The following is a 17,856-nucleotide window of genomic DNA, read 5'->3' on the forward strand; positions in this document are numbered from 1 at the left end:
CATTGCTGTGACAAAACCCCTGACAGAGGCAACCCAAAAGGAGGACAGATTTGCTCACTGTGCCTGAGGTTTCAGTCCGTGATTGATGGGTGTCCTGGCTAAGGGCCTGCTGTGGTAAGGCATCACGGTGTCAGGTTGTGGTGGAGGAAAGCTGTTTATCTCATGACAGCCAGGAAGAAGAGAGAAGAGAGAGAGGAGATGGGGGAGGGGAGAGGTAGAGGCAAAATCCATCCTTCAAAGACACACCCTTGTGACCCACTTCCTTCAACTAAGGGCCCACTCTCCAAGCTCCCAGTGCCTCCCAGTATACCATCAAATTGTGACTCTATTTGTATACTAATTCACTGGTGAAGGCAGATTCTTCTGAGTCCATTTGCTTCCCCCAAGCCCCCTGTCAACACTGCATTGGGAAACAAACCTTTAACAGATAGTCTTTCTGCGCTGCCTGTTAGCCACCAAAATGTGTCCACAGGAGGTAGCTCATCCCCCCCAACCCCACCTGCACCCTCCTTCTCCCCCACATCTTGCAGAGGGTTGAGCTGTACCCACCCCCCAAAATGCATGTTGAGGCCCAACCCCCAGAACTTCAGAATGTACCCTGATCCTATATTAGTGCTGTCTTCTAAGAAGAGGGGATTGATAACACACACACACACACACACACACACACACACACACACACACACACACAGAGCCATGTGAGGACACTTAGGTGAACTCTACCAGCCAAGAAGAAAGCAACTTACCTGTCACCTTGGTCTCAGATCTCCAGCATCTGAAAATACAAGAAAACACATTTTTGTTGTTTGAGCCCTTCAAGCTGAGGTGTTCGTTATAACAGCCCTGCAGGACTAATATAAAGATCAGTGGTACCTGGGGCCTTGCCCCACAGGAAGTCAGCTGCCTTGGGTAGGGTAGCAGACCTTCCAGGCGTGTGCTGAGAGGCGCAGGGGCAGCTTAGGCGTGAGCGAGGATCTGACAGCTCTGTTGCTGCCAGGGTCTCAGTCGTGGCCTCTGTCATCCCAGCTGGAGCAGGGAAGCCCCCTCCCTGGCAGGCGGCCTAGATGGCAGGACTCAGAGTGCCTGCCTGCAGGGCCCACAGCTCACTCCTTCCAGGGAGCCAGAGAGTTTGACTAAGTTTATTATTGTGGCAAAGCAACAACTGAAAATTTGTGTGCAGCTGGCCACCGGCAATGCCATTGTCTCCTCACTGAGCAGAGAGAAAGGAGAAAAGACCGGTGTGGGCTGAGTCAGGGCAGCCCAGCCCTGTGGTAGTACATCCCCATGTGTGTCCAGTCTGGGCCCCCAACATCGCAGGAGCACCCAAGCCAGGCAAAAAGCCAGCCTCCCGCATCTGAATTACACTGCTGTGTGAAAAAGCTGCAAGAATGTACTAATGTTTGGCCTGACTTTGTGAGCAGATATTATCATCTTAGGCTAGAATCCTAGGTCTCCCGGGTTCTGTGGGTCAACCTTCAGAGCCACACTGTCAAAGACCAAGTTCACCCCTTGCTTACCTTTCAGTCCTGTCAACTCCTGAAGCACTGCCTGAGTTTTGTCCACTCTGTTCCCAGAAGGGAGTGAGACCTGCCCTGTCCTCCAGGCTCTCTAATTCTCTCTTGCCCAAGGAGGAAGTCAGTTCTTGTTCTATTAAGGCTGACTAGATGAGACCCAACCACATGATGGAAGGCAACTTTACTCAGACACTAATGATTTAAATGTTAATCTTTCTCCACACCCTCTTCATGGAAGCATCTAGCACCATGCTTGTTCTCAAGTATCTGGAAAACATGATCCCACCAAGTTGACACAAGAAATTAACTGCTCCCACCAGGTGGTCCAGGCCAAAGAGCGCAAACTCTGGCTGTGAGTTTCTCCATCCACGAGAAGGGAGTGGTATTACTTAGTGTTGCATGGGACTGCTACTAGGACCAAATGGGAAGCCTAGGCCATGCAGCAGAGATGCACACAGTGAAACACAACCCACTGTACAGATGAGGAAACCCAGGCTCAGAAAGGCAAAGACACCCAACACTACTTTGTTTCCGATAGAGTCGAAGTCCCTGACAGCATGGCAGGCCTAGAGTTTTATGACTCTCATGCATTTTGGCAGCCTGCTCCCTTAGATGACGCTCACAGAGAGAGTAGGTCTTAAAAATAGCAATCCCTCTGATGTTAACCTCTGTAATGTCTTCACATAGGCTCCTCATGACTAGAGAAACACAGAAGGAAATTCATCATTGGTGGCACCACTCTGGGCCCTGGGGTCAGCCACGGGTGGTGTAACGGGGACCACTGGATTTTAATGAAGTTTCACCTGATGCTGGGGGTTGGTTATGAACTCCCCCAACCCTCTGTGGAAGAGGCCAGGGTTCACCCTCCGCTGGGAGCCCACTCAGGAAACCCTGGTTGCTCGGTGTCTAACCAGAGGCCACAGGTGGGGTAACTGACAAGGAATTAGAGCTGCAGTTAGACTCCCTGGGAGTCTGAGGCCAAGGTGCCGGCCCTGGTGAGGTCCTCTGCTTCATCATAATGTAATGGAGGGTGTCCACGGCAAGACAGAGCAGGCAGCCCTCCTCCTCTTCCTCTGCCCCTTCCCACGCTCTCCCTCCCCTCTCCTCCCTTGCCTCTTCCCCTTCTTTCCCCTCCCCTCCTCTTGGAAAGCCACTGATATCCCCGTACGTTCCCCCCCCCATGACCTCATCTGACCCTAAGCATGTGTCAAAAGTCTACTCCCAACCTCAGTCCACATCTGAATTGAGGATGAAGTTTCTCACCCATGAACTCTGAGAGGACACATCCACACTCCAGTGCTCTGAAAATGCAGGTCCCCAGGCCCAGCCCACAGGACCAGAGGCAGCGACCGGCCCAGGCTGCTGGGAGGCTGGGATGCTGTGGGGCTGTGGTCCAGCCCCGAAGCGGAGATGCAGAAGCCACCTCACAACGCGCAACACACTTATGCTCGGAGGGCACAAAGGAAAGAACCCTCGAAGGGTGTTAGGGAGCTAGGTTCAAGGCTAGCTCCTACCTTTTCATCTTTCTGGACTCTCATTTCCGCATTACAAAGAAGACATTGCTGACCTGTGGTTTAAATGAATTTCAGGATGGGAAGGGGCTTCGGCAACTGTAAACCTGACCAAAAGTGAGAGATGTTTGTGGAGCTTATGCCTCTGCATTACTCTCCGCCACTTCTTGAGGCTTCTGAACTCAGTCCCGAGGGGGCATTGGGTGAGAGGAGGAAGGGAAGATACAATCACCCAGCACCTACTGCTGTCTATGAAGAACAGAGCTGTGTCCTTGAAACCCATGGTTTCACCTGATCCCCAAGTTACAAATGAGGATAACAGACCCCTGCACACAGTGGAATAAGGACTTGAGCTGTTGTCTATGTGCAAACTTTACCCAGCAATGGGAAAGTCTAGAGCTGAGCTCCCTGGATGGGGGAGATTGGAGCTGCAGGGCTCGGGGCCTCTCATGGCCCATCCAGAAAGGACACGACTACACCCATCCCTGGACCTGTTTGTGAATCCTGAAAAGGTCACAATCTCCAGAGATAAATGTGGACAGGATTAGCCAGATGCTATTGCCTTATTCACCAACTTTGCATCAGGTTGTGGAGTGCAAAGCGTTTGAACTGAATTCATAAGAGTTAACCATGCTTGTGTGTTATTTTTCTTGGCAGGGCTGGAGCAAAAACAGCCTTGAGCATGGCTTCACCAAAGAGAAAGCCAGAGGAAAATGATTTGGCATGATAGCATAGGACTTTGTGCTGGATAAAAGATGTAAACATGCCGGGCGCTGGTGGCTCACACCTGTAATCCTAGCTACTCAGGAGGCTGAGATCTGAGGATCACGGTTCAAAGCCAGCCCAGGCAGGAGAGACCGTGAGACTCCTATCTCCAATAAACCACCAGAAAAACGGAAGTGGCGCTGTAGCTCAAGTGGTAGAGCGCTTGCCTTGAGCTGAAGAGCTGAGGGACAGCGCCCAGGCCCAGAGTTCAAGCCCCACGACCGACAAAACAAAACAAAACAAAACAAAACAAAAGATGTAAACACCTCAGATGTGCACCTAAAAGCATGGCTTCCAGACACCTGTTGTCCCAGCCATGTGGGAGGTAGAGGTCAGGAGGATCATGGATTAAGATGAGCCAGAGCAAACTGTTCAGACCCCATCTCACAAGCCAGGCTCTGTGGTGCACACTCACAATCTCAGCTACAACAGAAGATTGTGGTCTGGTGAAAAGCAAGGCCCTATCTTAAAAACTAACCAGAACCAAAAAGGGCTGAAGGCATGGCTGGAGTGGCAGCGTGCCTGGCTAGCAAGTGCAGACCCTGAGCTCAAACCCCAGAACTGCCAAAGGGGAAGACAATTGCTTCAAGGCCTTTAGCTTTAATTGTGGCCATTTTATTCATGTGTGAGGGTGGTTCTGGGTGGATCTCTTTCATGTCTCTGGTTGATAGATGTAAAGCTGCCCCCACATCCCAGAGTTCCCCTGTCATCTCTGAGCTTACATGATCGCATGGAGCCCTAGTGTCTGCCCAGCAGAATGTGGCACCAGTGAGCCACCAAGGCATGTGTGCAGTGACTGGCAGGGCCAGATTCATGCCTGGTAAAGCCGTTGGGTGATTCTGTAGAGAAATGTAGCCTTGAATATGGAGGTTTGTAATTTAAAAAAAAAAAAGCCTGAAATACAAATAGAGTAATTTGGAAACTGAATTACACCATGCCCATTAGAGTCTGAGAACCTAATTCTTACCTATTTCCCCATCTACTCTACTGGAGAGCAGAGTCCTAACCTAAGAGTGAGTCTCATCTCTGCCGCCATTCACTCTCAGACAAGGCATGGGGGGCAGCACATCACAGACTCCTATAAACCACACTCTTTCCTCACTAGTCACACCTGTGTCAGGATCAAGTAAAGTGACAGGAAAAATGCTTCTTCAGTACCCCATACCAAATAGCCATGCTACCCACTGTGAAATCCATAGAATACGCTTCAGTTACATGTCCTTATCAAACAGTAGGAGCTCAATAAAGGCTACTGTTAATATTAACATCTGTGCCTCCATGAGTGTTTAGGCATCATTTTTGGATGCTATGGTTGGTATGTGATCCCTGCCATCACGAGAACCAGGAGAGACAAAGAGGAAAGAAAGAAAGAGTGGGAGAAAGGAAGGAAAGAGTGAGGGGGAAGGAAGGAGGGATGGAGGGATCGAGAGAAGGCAAGGAAGGGAAGAGGGAAGGAAAGGGAGGAGGAAATGAAGGGCCATTTAATGGACAGCAATGGTTTCTGCCTTGTTCACTGTTACATTTCCAGATGAGAAATCATGCCAATATGGCCAGAGATTCTGAAACTCACGAACCAAGTTCAAGAGCCTCTCATTCCCCATTGGCTTGCCCCATTCCAGCCATAGCCAAGGGAAATCCTTGCAACCCCAGCGGGTGCCCCTGGCCTTCCCTCCATGGCCACCCCTCAGCACTCCACATCTTTGCCTCCTGCTGGAGAGCAACAGCAGCGGTTCTTCCTGGTGCCTGGTTCCCAGGCTGGTTTCTTCCGTTAGAACCAGCCACCTTGCCAAATCCACCCCAGAACCACACAGAGTGAGCACGATTATCCAGTGAACTGCTAAGAAGACTGAGACAAAGAGAGAGTAGGATGGGCATGGCTACACAGCCAGAGAGTAAGAGGCAGGCCCAGGGCGGGGCCTCGGGACCTGGAGTGTGTCCTCCCCTAACCCGCTTCTAATGATTATTCTCCATATGAACAGTGTGGTTCCTCCCCTGTAGGAGACTCCACATATCCACTTCCCCACCAGGTTTTCTTGGTCTTTGTCACTGCCTGCGATTTCCAGCACCATGGCTAAGAAGCCCCTGACAAATGGTGCAGGCAGACATGGCCTTGCAGTCTGTGTTGGGCTCCACCGGTACGCAGTCTCGTATCTGTGCTATTTTTAAAATAGCCCCGCTGACATTTTATGGTGTGTTTGATTTGGGGGCTGAGGAAGAATTCAAGAGCAGGACCAGGTTTTATCACCTCTCCTGCCTACTTTCCATCAGAAAGTCATTTGGCCCTGCACTAAAATTACCGGGCCTGTCTTCAGAAAGCATTCTCAGCTCTCCCTATCCATGCCACGCTTCCAGGGCCCTTGCTGGACATATGAGCTCATTTTCAGCAGGATGACACTTGGGGCTGAGATATGATCACTGTGAAAAATAGAACTGAAGGAAATGATGCCGAAACCAGCTAAAAGGACAGCTCTGATAAGATGCTCTATCCTAAAATGGTCTTCTTATTAAGATTCCCCACTGCTTCACCCAGCTCTGCCAGAGTCTGTCCAGTGAATCTCGTACAGAAGAGATCTACTTCACTTGACTGAATGTTGAGACCAGAGTTCTTCCAAGGTCCTTTACAAAGATCAAACAGGGCCAGGTGACAGTGACACACTGCTGCAATCTCACCTACTCAGGAGGTGGAGATGGGGAGAATTGAAGTTCACAGGCAGCCCAGGCAAGAAGTTCAAGAGACCTCATTCCGGCCAATACAAAGCTAGAGGTGGCAGTGTACACCTTCTTCTCAGCTACGTGAGAGGCTCAGATTGAGAGTGTTATGATTCTGGGCCAGCAGAGACAAGAAACTTCTCAAGACCCCCATCTCAATAGAAAAATGCTGGGCATGACTATTGCACTTGCAATTCTAGCTTCAGCAGAAAGTGTGAATAAGAAACTAGTGGTTCTAGCCCCCCCCTCAAAAATCATGGAAGCACAGAAAGATGGCCTTGTGGCTCAAATGGTTGAGTGCCTGCCTAGAAAGTGCAAAGCCCTGGGTTCAAAATCCATTACTGCCAAGAATAAACACAAAAAGATCCCTTGCCAACTTCACCACTTTCTACGCATGGAAGCCATGCTGAACACAGGGAGACATCTTGGGTAATCTTAGTGACTGAGGATTAGCTATTGTCCCACTTTCCAGATGAGAAAAACAAGGCCCAGAGTAAATGCCTCAAGAGCACATGGTTTCATAAACTACTACTGATTTAAACCCACTGGTTCCATGGATCAGAAGGACCAGCCCAGCTTTCCTGGGCCATCCCCTTAGTGTCTCGCAAGAAATGCAAGCCTGGTGCCCCCTGGACAATTCCAGATCTCCTTCCAAGCCCTCATGATAGTTGGCAGAATCCAATCCTTATGCCTATAGAACTGAAGTCTGCATGACCTTGCTACCCTCCTCTCAGAGACCCCTGCCCATCCCACCAGGGGCCCCAGTGACACATGTCAGCTTCGAATGCACAGGGATGGGCAGACAGAGGGACTGCCACTCTGCCATGGTGGCCACATTCTATGGGCTGGTGGCAGGTCACAGCTGCTGCCTCACCTGCCATAGGAGACCCTGGTCCCTGGACTCTGCAAACCCAGCTTCTCCTCACCTTCCAGATGTCAGTCTGTCACCATCTCTGCAGCCTTCCACAAACCAAGTCCTGAAGGCAGGGCCCCTCTGTTGATCTCTCTTCCAGAGCCTGGTTTGTTTTCTTCAGACCTCTTTTCTCTGAGCTCTAAATCCTGCCATTCCTCACTCATTGGAATGTCACCCTGCCAAGATGTCAGGTCCACTAGGCTAGTCGGTCATATTTTTTATGTCCCCCGTGATCATAGAGGGGCATCCTAAAAATGCTTGTGATTCTGCTCTAAGCTAAGAACTGATGCAGAAGGAACAGGACAGGTCCCACACACTTGGCCTACCCTGCAAAGGAAACAGCCCTAGATAGAAATTTCCCAGCTACCGGGACACGGGCCTCTAGGCCCTGTCCCCTGCAGGGCAGCCCCTCCCCTCGGAGCTGATAGGTCTAATGACCACACTTGTTACATCTGTGTGTCCCCCATCATTGTGGCTCAAGGGACAGTGAGGAGGGCCTTTCCAGTATGGATGCAGGGCTTGGGAATTGCCCTCCTCCTCTGTTGTCTCTTCCTCTACCATACCCATGTGGCAACTTCCTCTGGCTGCCGAGGAAATGGCCCCCAGTTTGGTGGCTTAGAATACCACAAATCGATTCTCTTTGTTCTAGCCAGAGGTAGTCCATGCTTTCTTTGGAGGATCTGGGAGGACCTGTTCCTGGCTCCTACTGGCTCCAGACATTCCTTGTCTTGTGACTGCATTGCTCCAATACCTGTCTCTGTGTCTGCTTCCTTGGGTCTGTGTGTTCAGATCCCCATCCCTTTTTATTTAGGAAGACCCAAGGCACTGGATTTAAGCCTGCCCTAATTCATGGTAATTTCAGCTGGAGATCCTCAGAGAATTGCATAGGCAAAGACTCTGTTTCCAAATGAGGCCCCGCTCTGTATTTATGAGTGGATATGCATGGGTGGTGGCACATTGTTCAACCCAGTATTCCAGACTCCAACACATCCACCTTGGTCTGCATGCTAGCACTCTCTCTGGGCCACGGCCCTTAAAGATGATTGCTGCTCCCTGGACCAAAGCCACTTCCTCCTGATTTCCCACAGCCCCAGCCATCTACTCCATCCTGGGTAGGGATTAGAAGGTGGGCTTAAACACTTGCTGCTGTTTTCATTCTTAACACATCTTTTCTTTCCCCCTTTCTCACATTTTATTGAGAAACTATACTGGGAGCAGCCCTGGGCACAGAACTTGTATATGCTGACTTGATCCATGCACACTTGATATGGTGTACTCTGCCTTTTATTTTCATTTTGTCTGCTGTCAAATTCATCTTCCCAAAGGGCCTCCTACCCATGTCCTGCACCATCACTGTCTACAGTGATATTTTGTGAGCACAGCAGCAGGGGCCCATTTACTTAAATCTCATCAAAATTCATAGGCTTGAAAAGTCACAACAAATAAAGTAAAAGATTTAAGGACATAGGCCAAATGTATTGCATGAAATTATTACCAATAATCTCAGTCTGTGTTCAGGTGGAATTAATATTTGATAAACTCATGAGCAGCTGCTCTTTATTTCCAAGAAAGCTGTCATTAGTCTCAATAGTTCTGACATTTATTATAAATGAGTGTGTGTGTGGGTGCAAGTTTCTGAAATCTATGGTTTTAATACAGAGCTCGGCAGTTACTGCCATGCTGACAGTAAATCAATGGATGTGCTGGGCTGGCCATGCATTCTCCCTTCCATTCCTGTGTTCTTCCATGTCCCACATATGTTTACATGACCAACAGAGTGCTAGGTGGAGAAATATAGCTGTGCAGAGAGCAAATCTCATTTTCAAAATTGCTGGTCAGATGTGGGAAGTCCTTTGCTAGAATAGTGGCATAGGGTGGAACTTTCCAGAAAATTTCCCCCCTGGCTTTGCAGCGTGTTGAACACTGTGTTTCCCTAAGACAGGGGGTTCAATAAACTCTCTCCATAAAGTGACTACTTTAAACCTTCAGAACCATATCTGGCTCTGTTGTATGTTCTTTTGTGTTGGCTCTGTGTGTGTGTGTGTGTGTGTGTGTGTGTGTGTGTGTGTGTGTGTGTGTGTGTGTTGCTTTTATATAGCTCTTTAAAAAATGTAAATGCAATTGTTAGATCATAGACAACACAAAACAAGGCCCAGAACTGGACTTGGCCCTAGTGCTATCATATGTCAATCTCAGACCTGCACACTTGCTGACCTCTTGTGTCTAGATCTCATGTCACCCTGGTGGGGGGAGGCCAGAAGGACAGCAGGGCAGAAATGAGCCTCTACCCATGCCATAGACCTATCACCCACTCCTTAGACACCATATCACAAGATAAGCAATAACTTCAGTATACAGGTTAAGGATTTCTTTTTGTCATTACAACAGCCTGGAATTGAGAGGCCAAATATTAAGAATATTCTGAGAAAAAAATTCAGTCTACTTGCATTTCCTGGAAGGAAAAGTGAGTGAGACAGAGCTTCCTATCCTTTCTACCTCTGCCTCTGACTGAGACTTCATGCTAGTGGAGAGAGCAGGCTGAAATCACCTTGGTCCAGCAACACTGTCTGAGATGGCTTCTTGGATGACTCCAGTGATCACACCACTCACATTTCTCTTTCTTCTCTTACAGAGACATCAAGCCAGACAACATCTTACTGGACGAGCATGGTGAGTCCGGAGCCCTTTCCCAGGAACTCTTAGTGGACAGGGTGGGGCACTGGGAAATTGGGACAGGGAGATCCTGGAGCATTGGGTTTCTGGGTTAGGTAAACATCTGAGTTCATTTCTGAGTTGAATTCTCTTGAAGGTGTTTGGAAGCCATTGCTATTCATGTGTCTATTTGAAGAGGACAGTCATAGCAAGGGATGGGCCTAGGATCTCTAGTTTTCCACCCTCAGCCCTTCCACCCATAAGCCTGTGACTCAGAAGTTATTTACCGCTCTGAGCCTCCATGCTGGCTTCTGTAAGATGGAGAAGGGGGTGCCCCACTTTCAGGGTTGTGGGTTCATAAAATGAGACTGTATGTGGTGGCTAACCCAAGCTCAATGGTAATTCACTAAGCCCTGTCACTCAGCTGTTATCTGTGTCAGCTCTAAAGCTTCCATGTAGATTGTCTGGACATCTTAAATTGACATAGGAAGCCAGAAGTGGGGCCCAAGATTCTGCCTTGTTATAGCTTTCAGGTGAGGCTGACACAGCTCATCCATGGACCACGCTTCTCACAGCCTGGCACCATGCCAGTGCTCAGCCAATTCTTTTGGAAATTTCAATGGTTCAGCCACTTTGACTTATGGAAATTATCTACTGGCCTTTGGCTATAGGAACTGAGAAGCCAGTCCTGTCCTGTTTCAACTAGCTAGGGCCTCTGAGTTCTGTGTTACGATGTATTGTGATGTATTATGATGTTCAGTAAAGTTTAAGAACCATATGCCAAGGGCCAGGCCCTGATGATGCATACTTTAATCCAGGCTACTTTGGGGGGTAAAGGCAGGGGGAAGGGCTTGAGTTTGCAAAATACCCCTCAGGTGACAGGCATAGTCCAAGAAGCTCAGATTGGATAAATAATTACACTAATTCAAAGCACAGCTGTGCAGCTGACATCTCTGAAGTCTGCACATGGACTTCGCAGTCTGCCACAGGGCTCTTCCTGAAGGCCCCTTGGACAGTGGTTGCAGTGAGTCTCTTCTGAGGCATGACGGGGGCACTCGGGAATGAGTCTGTCACCTCTTACCCTCAGCTTCCCCACTCTTTCCCAAGCCCTGCACCCTGAGGGGCCATATGGGCAGGGGAGGCCAGAGGTCTTGGGGTGAAGCCCTTAGGGCTTGAATCCTCACTCTAGAGCCCTGAGCTAGACATTCCCCCTCTTGGCTGTTTACACCAGGAAAGGAGTAACAAGATGGTATTCACAGTTGTCCCAGTTTCATGGAGCTTGCACACCTTCTTTCCCAGAAAGATATTCTGCTTGCTCTCACAAAACCTCACCCAAATGCATCTCCTCTGTAGCACCTAAACCCAAGGTGTAGCTGCAAGAGAGTCAGAAACATGTTGCCCTCTGGGACTGTGACACAGAGAGTCACCAAGGAGGGGGAGAGAATACCAGTTTTAGGTGTTGAGTGAAGCCCCTGGTGGAGTCACTGTGGAGTAGATCCCAACTGGGAAAGGGTAAAGCTTCCCCATGAATGTCACTTATAGTGACTGATAGGAGTAAAAGCGAGTCTACAGCCAGGACGGCCAGGAAGAAGGGAGGTGGATCAGTCAGGCCGCCATGACTCTTAAATGATCAACACAGAAATCTAGTGCTGTGGCATCTGGAGGCAAGGAGGTGGAAAAAAAGAGCAGGGTGGGCAGAGGATATGAGCTTTTGTGAGCCTGGCAGTAGGTGGTCCACACAGGGCATCAGCTCAGGTCGGATGCAAATGGTACAGTCACAGAGTGTCCAGAGGGAATTCATCCAAAGGAAAAGCCCCTTTCCAAGCTCAGCAGTGAGAACCATTACCACCAGGAATGCTGTGATTCTACAGCTCAGGATTTTCCCCCTGCTCTCTGCCCAGAGGCAGTCTGGCAGACGGATTGCTTTTTAAAGCCTCAAGTTGCCCCCTTATGACCACAGCACAGGAAGGAGCCAAATCCAATAGAAAAGAGAAATCCCAGGGGTGCCTCACGCTTTAACCGGCAGAGGCATGTTCTGAAAACCATCAATCTTCCTGCTGCCGAGCCAGATGAAACTTGGATAAGCTTGTGTGTGGAACTTGACTGGCTTTTTCTTTTTTTCCCTTCTGCTGCTGTCCTGCGATAAGTCCACTGTGATCTCCATGAAGATAAGTAGAAGGAAGATTGGTTTTGTGCTTGCTTGGGACAAGTGCTCCCGTGCGGGCTGTGGGCTGGCTTTTTCCTCGGCATAGAGAAGAGTATTTTTAGCAGGGGGCCTGCTGGATGATCAACTCCCAGCTTCCAGTTGCTTGGTTTTGATGGTGCCTTTCTGCCCTCTAGCTCAGGTCGCTGGATATCCTGAAAGCCAAATAGAGCTGGAGTCTCTACACATGGTTAAATTCCACTGAGGCACGGAAGGCAGGGGTCACCACCTGCGCTAAGCCCTGGCCTAGCTTTCCTGGTGGCCCCAGCTCCGCACCTCTCTCTCCCTTGGATTCCCAGAAACGCATGGCAGCCACCAAAGTGGATTTCAGAGGCAAATCTAGAAATAGATTTTTGCAACTCAACCAGACAGTTGCTCCGGGGTGACTGCCCCAACCTTTCAGCTCAGGCCCGAAAGATGCCAGTGAGACAGCAGGTCCGGGGTGCAGCGGGCCCTTGTTCATCTGGTGAAGCCACCTGGGTGTCCCATCACAGCGCAGAGGAGGAAGAGGCAGGGTGAGGAATGATGAGGAAGGAAGAGGCAGGGTAGGGCAGAACCAGATGCCTGGCAATCATGGCTGCAGAAGGGATGTGTGGCGTGTTTAGGCAGGCTCAGCGTGCTTGCTCCTGACTGTGCCCTCCTGATGTTGTGCCCTGGAGACTACCCACTCCCTGAAGCTTCCATCGTTAGCTTTGTCACCTTGATGTACGTGTTGGTGTATATGTGCCTGGGTGCTGACGCTGAGCTTTCTTTGCTCAAGGCTAGCACTCTACCACTTGAATCACAGTGCCACTTCCAGCTTTTTGGTGGTTAATTGAATATAGGAATTTCACAGACTTTTCTGCCTGGGGTGTCTTTGAGCCGTAATCTTTATTTCTCAACATCCAGATTAGCTAGGTTCATAGGCATGAGCCAGTGGTGCACAGCTAAAATTTGAACACATGATTTTGGAGGGACACAAGCATTGAAACCCTAACAGTGACTTCACCAGAACCCCAACTTGTCTTAGTACCTGATCTTGTCCAGAACTTCAGTAAATAAATACAGGTTGTTTAAGCCACTCTCCCAACGGTACTGGATCAGAACAGCACAAATGGACTGAGTCACAACCAGACAAACAACACTGGTTTTTAGAGACAGGCCCTAAAGAAAGATGCATTTCTTCTGCACTGAGTAGAGGGAGCGGAGGAGGGGTGCACATGGGATGATAGGTTGTAGACACCCCGGGAGGCTGAGGCAAGGGAAGGCATCTCAAAGCAGAGTCTGTGCTAGTTATCGTGAGACGAAAGCTCAGAGGCTGTGGAGACTTTCCCTTGTATTGGCTGAGGAAGGTCTTCCTGGAAGACACAAAGTCTGGAGCTTATAAGGTTGTGATTAGAACAGGCTGTTCCTGTGAGGATGTCCTCACACAAGAGGCCTTCGGCACGAGCTTGTTGCTTTGGCAGAGTAGCTAGCAAGCAGATGACCCGTGAGGAGCCACTGTGCACAGCCTCTCGGCCCATTACATTAGTGTTTGATCGAAGTGGCACCATTCGATTCTGACACCTTTACCACTCCCTTTAACTCCAGCCTCCTTGGTGGCCTCTCAGTTCCCCATGCCCACAGTGCTCTTCCTCCAGAGATCCAAGACCTTGATCTTCTCTCCTTTAGGTCTTTGCTCAAATGGCTATGTTCTGGTCACTCTGTTTAATTCTGTAACCACCTTGCACGGTACTTATTAATACTAACTCCCCTTGACAGAGGAGGAATCTGAGGCTTGGTAACCTGCCTGGTCCCACCTTTCATAAGTTGCTGTATGAACTGGGACACCCACCAGCAGTGGCTGGTGACACAGAGCCCAGCTTACGCAGTCCTAGCCAATAAAGGGTAATTTTATGCCCGTGGTCTTCAGCTCCTTATAGTGCTACTGGCATTGGCCAAAGACAGAAAACTCTTCATTTCCTGAAGCTTCCAGGAAATCATTTCTCTTGACCTCTATCATATATGGCATTCTGCTCACCTACCATTGGTCACAACCTGGTCATATGACCACTGGCAGCTGCAAGGGAGACTGGGAAATGTAGTCTTTAGGTGAGTTTAAACCCAGCTAAACAGTCTATATGAAGGCCACCTATTTCAGACATCCCATAGTTGCCGGGTGCTAGCAGGGAAGTGTGCCTCAGTGAATAGAGCTGATCAGGCCTGGGTACAGTGAGAGAGTACGCTCACCTTCACACACCCCACAGTTCAACTAGGAGGGTGGATTTGTTGGTTGGTCTTAGAAATGGGGGAACTTGGATGATGCACAGGGTCAGCCCTGGCTAGAGAAAATAGTTACGAGCCATGCTGCAGCAGGGGAGTAGTGTGAAGGGCTCACACTTGCATATCCCACACCCCAGCAAACAGCTGGATGGTGGCTCCTGCCTGGTTTACAGACACCTGACAGGCCTTGTGACCATCATGAAATCAATACCTTGCTTCTGCTTCTTGCCTGTGGGCCCCAGGCAGGGTGCTGGCCAGAAGCCTGCTCACGTATTGGCGGCAGGCAGCTGAGCCTGAGGTGCGTGGCTTGCACACAAGGCTGCTGGTGCTTTTCCTGTCCACCATGGCTGATGGCATTGGGTACGCCTCTCCCGCAGGCCTCTCTGGGCCTCTCAGCACCTGCTCCAGATGATGTCCTCCAAGTCAAAGTCAATTTTGTATATGTTCCCGTCTGATAAGTCCTGTATCCCAAATATAACCAGCCATCCTATCTTCTTCATATTTGTTGATAATGGAGAGAGAACCAAGGCCTGATACTGGCTTAGCAGCGATTCCACTTCACAAACTATGCCCCGAGTCCTTTTAGTTATTTTTTAATAGGGACCTCATGTATGTATGTAAGCCACCCTGGGACCAGGATCTGCCTACTTACATTTCCCATGTAGCTAAGATAACAAGTGTGTGCCACCATGTCCCAATACTGTCTTGAGATGGGGTCTGGCATTTGTGCCTGGTCTGGCCTTGAACTACAAGCTTCACAGTCTCTGCCTCCTGAGTAGCTGGGACTGCAGATGTCAGCCATGGGTCCAAGTTCTCACCAGCCATTTTTACAAGGCTTGCAGACACCAGTAGAGAGAAGCCTAACTCCGGTTAGACCTATTGTTCAAGGCTCTGGTTCTGGTTTCTCTTAGCTGACAATTCCTCAGAAAGGGTGTACTGGCCATTCCAGATTCCCTCCCTCCCCATCCTTTCCTTCTCTTGACTTCTGTACCCCCTGCACCCCTGTTTCCTTCCTTCTTCCCTTTCCCTCTGCCTTTCTTCTCATGTCTTTTGAACCTCACTGGGATATCCCTAGCCTCTCCATGCCACTTTACTGCCACGGTAACACAGGGCAGAAAGTGGTCCCACCCTGTCCTCACCTACTAAGTTCACCAAGGTCTAGCTGAGGTAGGTCCAGGCTGAGGGCCACTGAGCACAGCAGACAACAGACAAGCTCCCGACCCCTCCCCATCATGGCTCCTCGTGGGTGTCCTGTGTGATCAGACTGACCAGACTGAGCTTGCCAACTTCCTGGAGTCTGATTCTGAATCGGGGTCTCTAAGCTCTTAATCCATACAGCTTTTATTCTGACCCTCAATGCAAACATCCTTACAAAGCATATACATGCAGTACCAACTGAAATTCATGTTCTAGAATATGTACACGAAACAGACACCTTTTAAGAGTCAGATAAAATATGAACAGATCGTAGCTATTTCCTGCTCTCTGGTGGGCAGATCACAGCCTTGGGACGCAGGAAGGAGCCCATTGCCCACCGCTCTTGCTAACTGTAGTCTCTGCTTCTGTCCTCACAGGCCATGTTCACATTACAGACTTCAACATTGCCACGGTCGTGAAGGGAGTAGAAAAGGCTTCCTCCATGGCCGGCACCAAGCCTTACATGGGTAAGTTTTCCAGGCCTGTCTTCTGCTGTGGTGAGGCCCACCCATATCAACACCAGGCCTTCTCTGTCCTGCTCCATCAGATGTCCCTCACGTGTTCTCCATCTCATGCCAGGCCCACCTACCCCAGCACGTGCCCTGCTCACTCACATGCTCAGCTATTCACAAGCTGTCACTTCGCTCAAAGGATCTTCCTCCGCAGGTTTTTAGAGAATTCCAGCTCAGCCAGAACACCTAGATGTTGACGCTTTGGTGTCAGTCACTCTGGGGCTGTGTTCTTAGGTACCCAGCTATCAGTGCATAATCTAAATTGGTTTCTCTTTGGGACACTTGCCACATACTCAGTCCTCCTGGTTTAGTTTCCTTTGGTACTGATGCCTATTATCCAAGTGTTGGGCCTGATGCTTGCTAAGCAGGCCACACCTCCAGACATTTTTGTTTTCAGTTCTTTTACCAGGTAGTGTTTCATGGTATTTTACTCCTGGACCAGTCTGAATCATGATTCTCCTCCTTAAGCCTCTCACGTGACTGGAATTTGTAGACATGTACCATTGTACCTATCTTTTTTGTTGAGATAGTATCACAACTTTTTTCTAGCATCAGCCTTGAACCTTGATCCTCTCAATCGATACCTTCCAAGTAGCTGAGATTATACCACATCTGAATTAGATTTTCTTTTGTGGTCATACTGCCTTAACTACAACATTTGATAGACTTTGTCTTGATCCTGCTTAGTTAGAAATCATTTTGCGTCTTTCTATTAAATATGGCAGTCTTAAGCTTTTCATATTAGAATTTGAAGGAGTTTCACATTTCCATTTTTAAATTATAAATGTATATACAATTTTGTCAGACAGCTTTTCTGCATTTCTTGCATTCAAATGGAGTCTTCTCTATAATCTGTGGAAATATATTGGATGATGGTTAAATGATGACCTGTACTGGCATTCCCAGAATAGCCCCATTTGTTATGATGAAATTTCCCTTCTTTATGATTCTGGAACCAGTGTATGGGCGTCTTGCTCATATACTTACACCTAAGTTCATGATGAATAGTTGTCTGCACCTTTACTCCATAAACAACGGTATGTGGTTTGGACATTAGACTATTTCTAGCAAGCGAGGTTGTATGCCAGGCTGGTATGATTCCTGCATGCATTTGATACAGTTCTTCAGTAAACATAGTTGGGCCTGATGAGGGAAGAGCTTTATGCAGAAAAGACAAGACTATGAGTTCAGTTTCTAGAAAGAAGTTAAGTTTTGATTAAGACAATAGTTGAGTGACGTCCAAAAAGAAACATACTCTTTACCTGACTTACGTAACTGTAACCCCCCTGTATACAACCTTTATAAGAACAATAAAAGAATTTTTAAGAATGATTCAATAGTTTATTTCTTCCAAAGAATTCATCAATTTCATCTAACTTTTCACTCTTAATTGGTAACGTGTGCCTCTCTCATTTTCTAAGACATCTTGGTTAAAAGCTTATCGTATTTATTGATTCTTCTAAAGAACCAGTTTTTACCCTTATTGCTTTTCTTTATTGTTTCTATATTGTATTGATTTTTTCTCTTATCTTTATTACTTTCTTCTGCTTCCTAGGGGTTTACATTGTTGTTCCTTTTCTCTTTTTTTTAATTGTAAGTTTAGATAATTGAATTCAGACTTGTCTGCTTTTGTAATATA

At 48.5% G+C, this 17,856-nt stretch overlaps 1 protein-coding gene across 6 annotated transcripts in view; it reads left to right on the plus strand.

The window, feature by feature from the left end:
• Stk32b (serine/threonine kinase 32B) overlaps window positions 1–17,856 on the plus strand; it is a 178,938-nt gene that overhangs the window by 137,174 nt on the left and 23,908 nt on the right. For all 6 annotated transcript variants that reach the window (XM_070012411.1, XM_070012414.1, XM_070012413.1 and 3 more), the window contains 2 exons: window positions 10,045–10,082; window positions 16,083–16,172. In XM_070012411.1, the coding sequence (XP_069868512.1) occupies window positions 10,045–10,082; window positions 16,083–16,172 (128 nt within the window). The remainder of the gene's footprint in view (window positions 1–10,044; window positions 10,083–16,082; window positions 16,173–17,856) is intronic.

Source organism: Dipodomys merriami, unplaced genomic scaffold (genome assembly GCF_024711535.1).
Source record: "Dipodomys merriami isolate MVZ:Mamm:240054 unplaced genomic scaffold, mDipMer1.0.p SCAF_9, whole genome shotgun sequence".
NCBI classification, from domain to species: Eukaryota; Metazoa; Chordata; class Mammalia; order Rodentia; family Heteromyidae; genus Dipodomys; species Dipodomys merriami.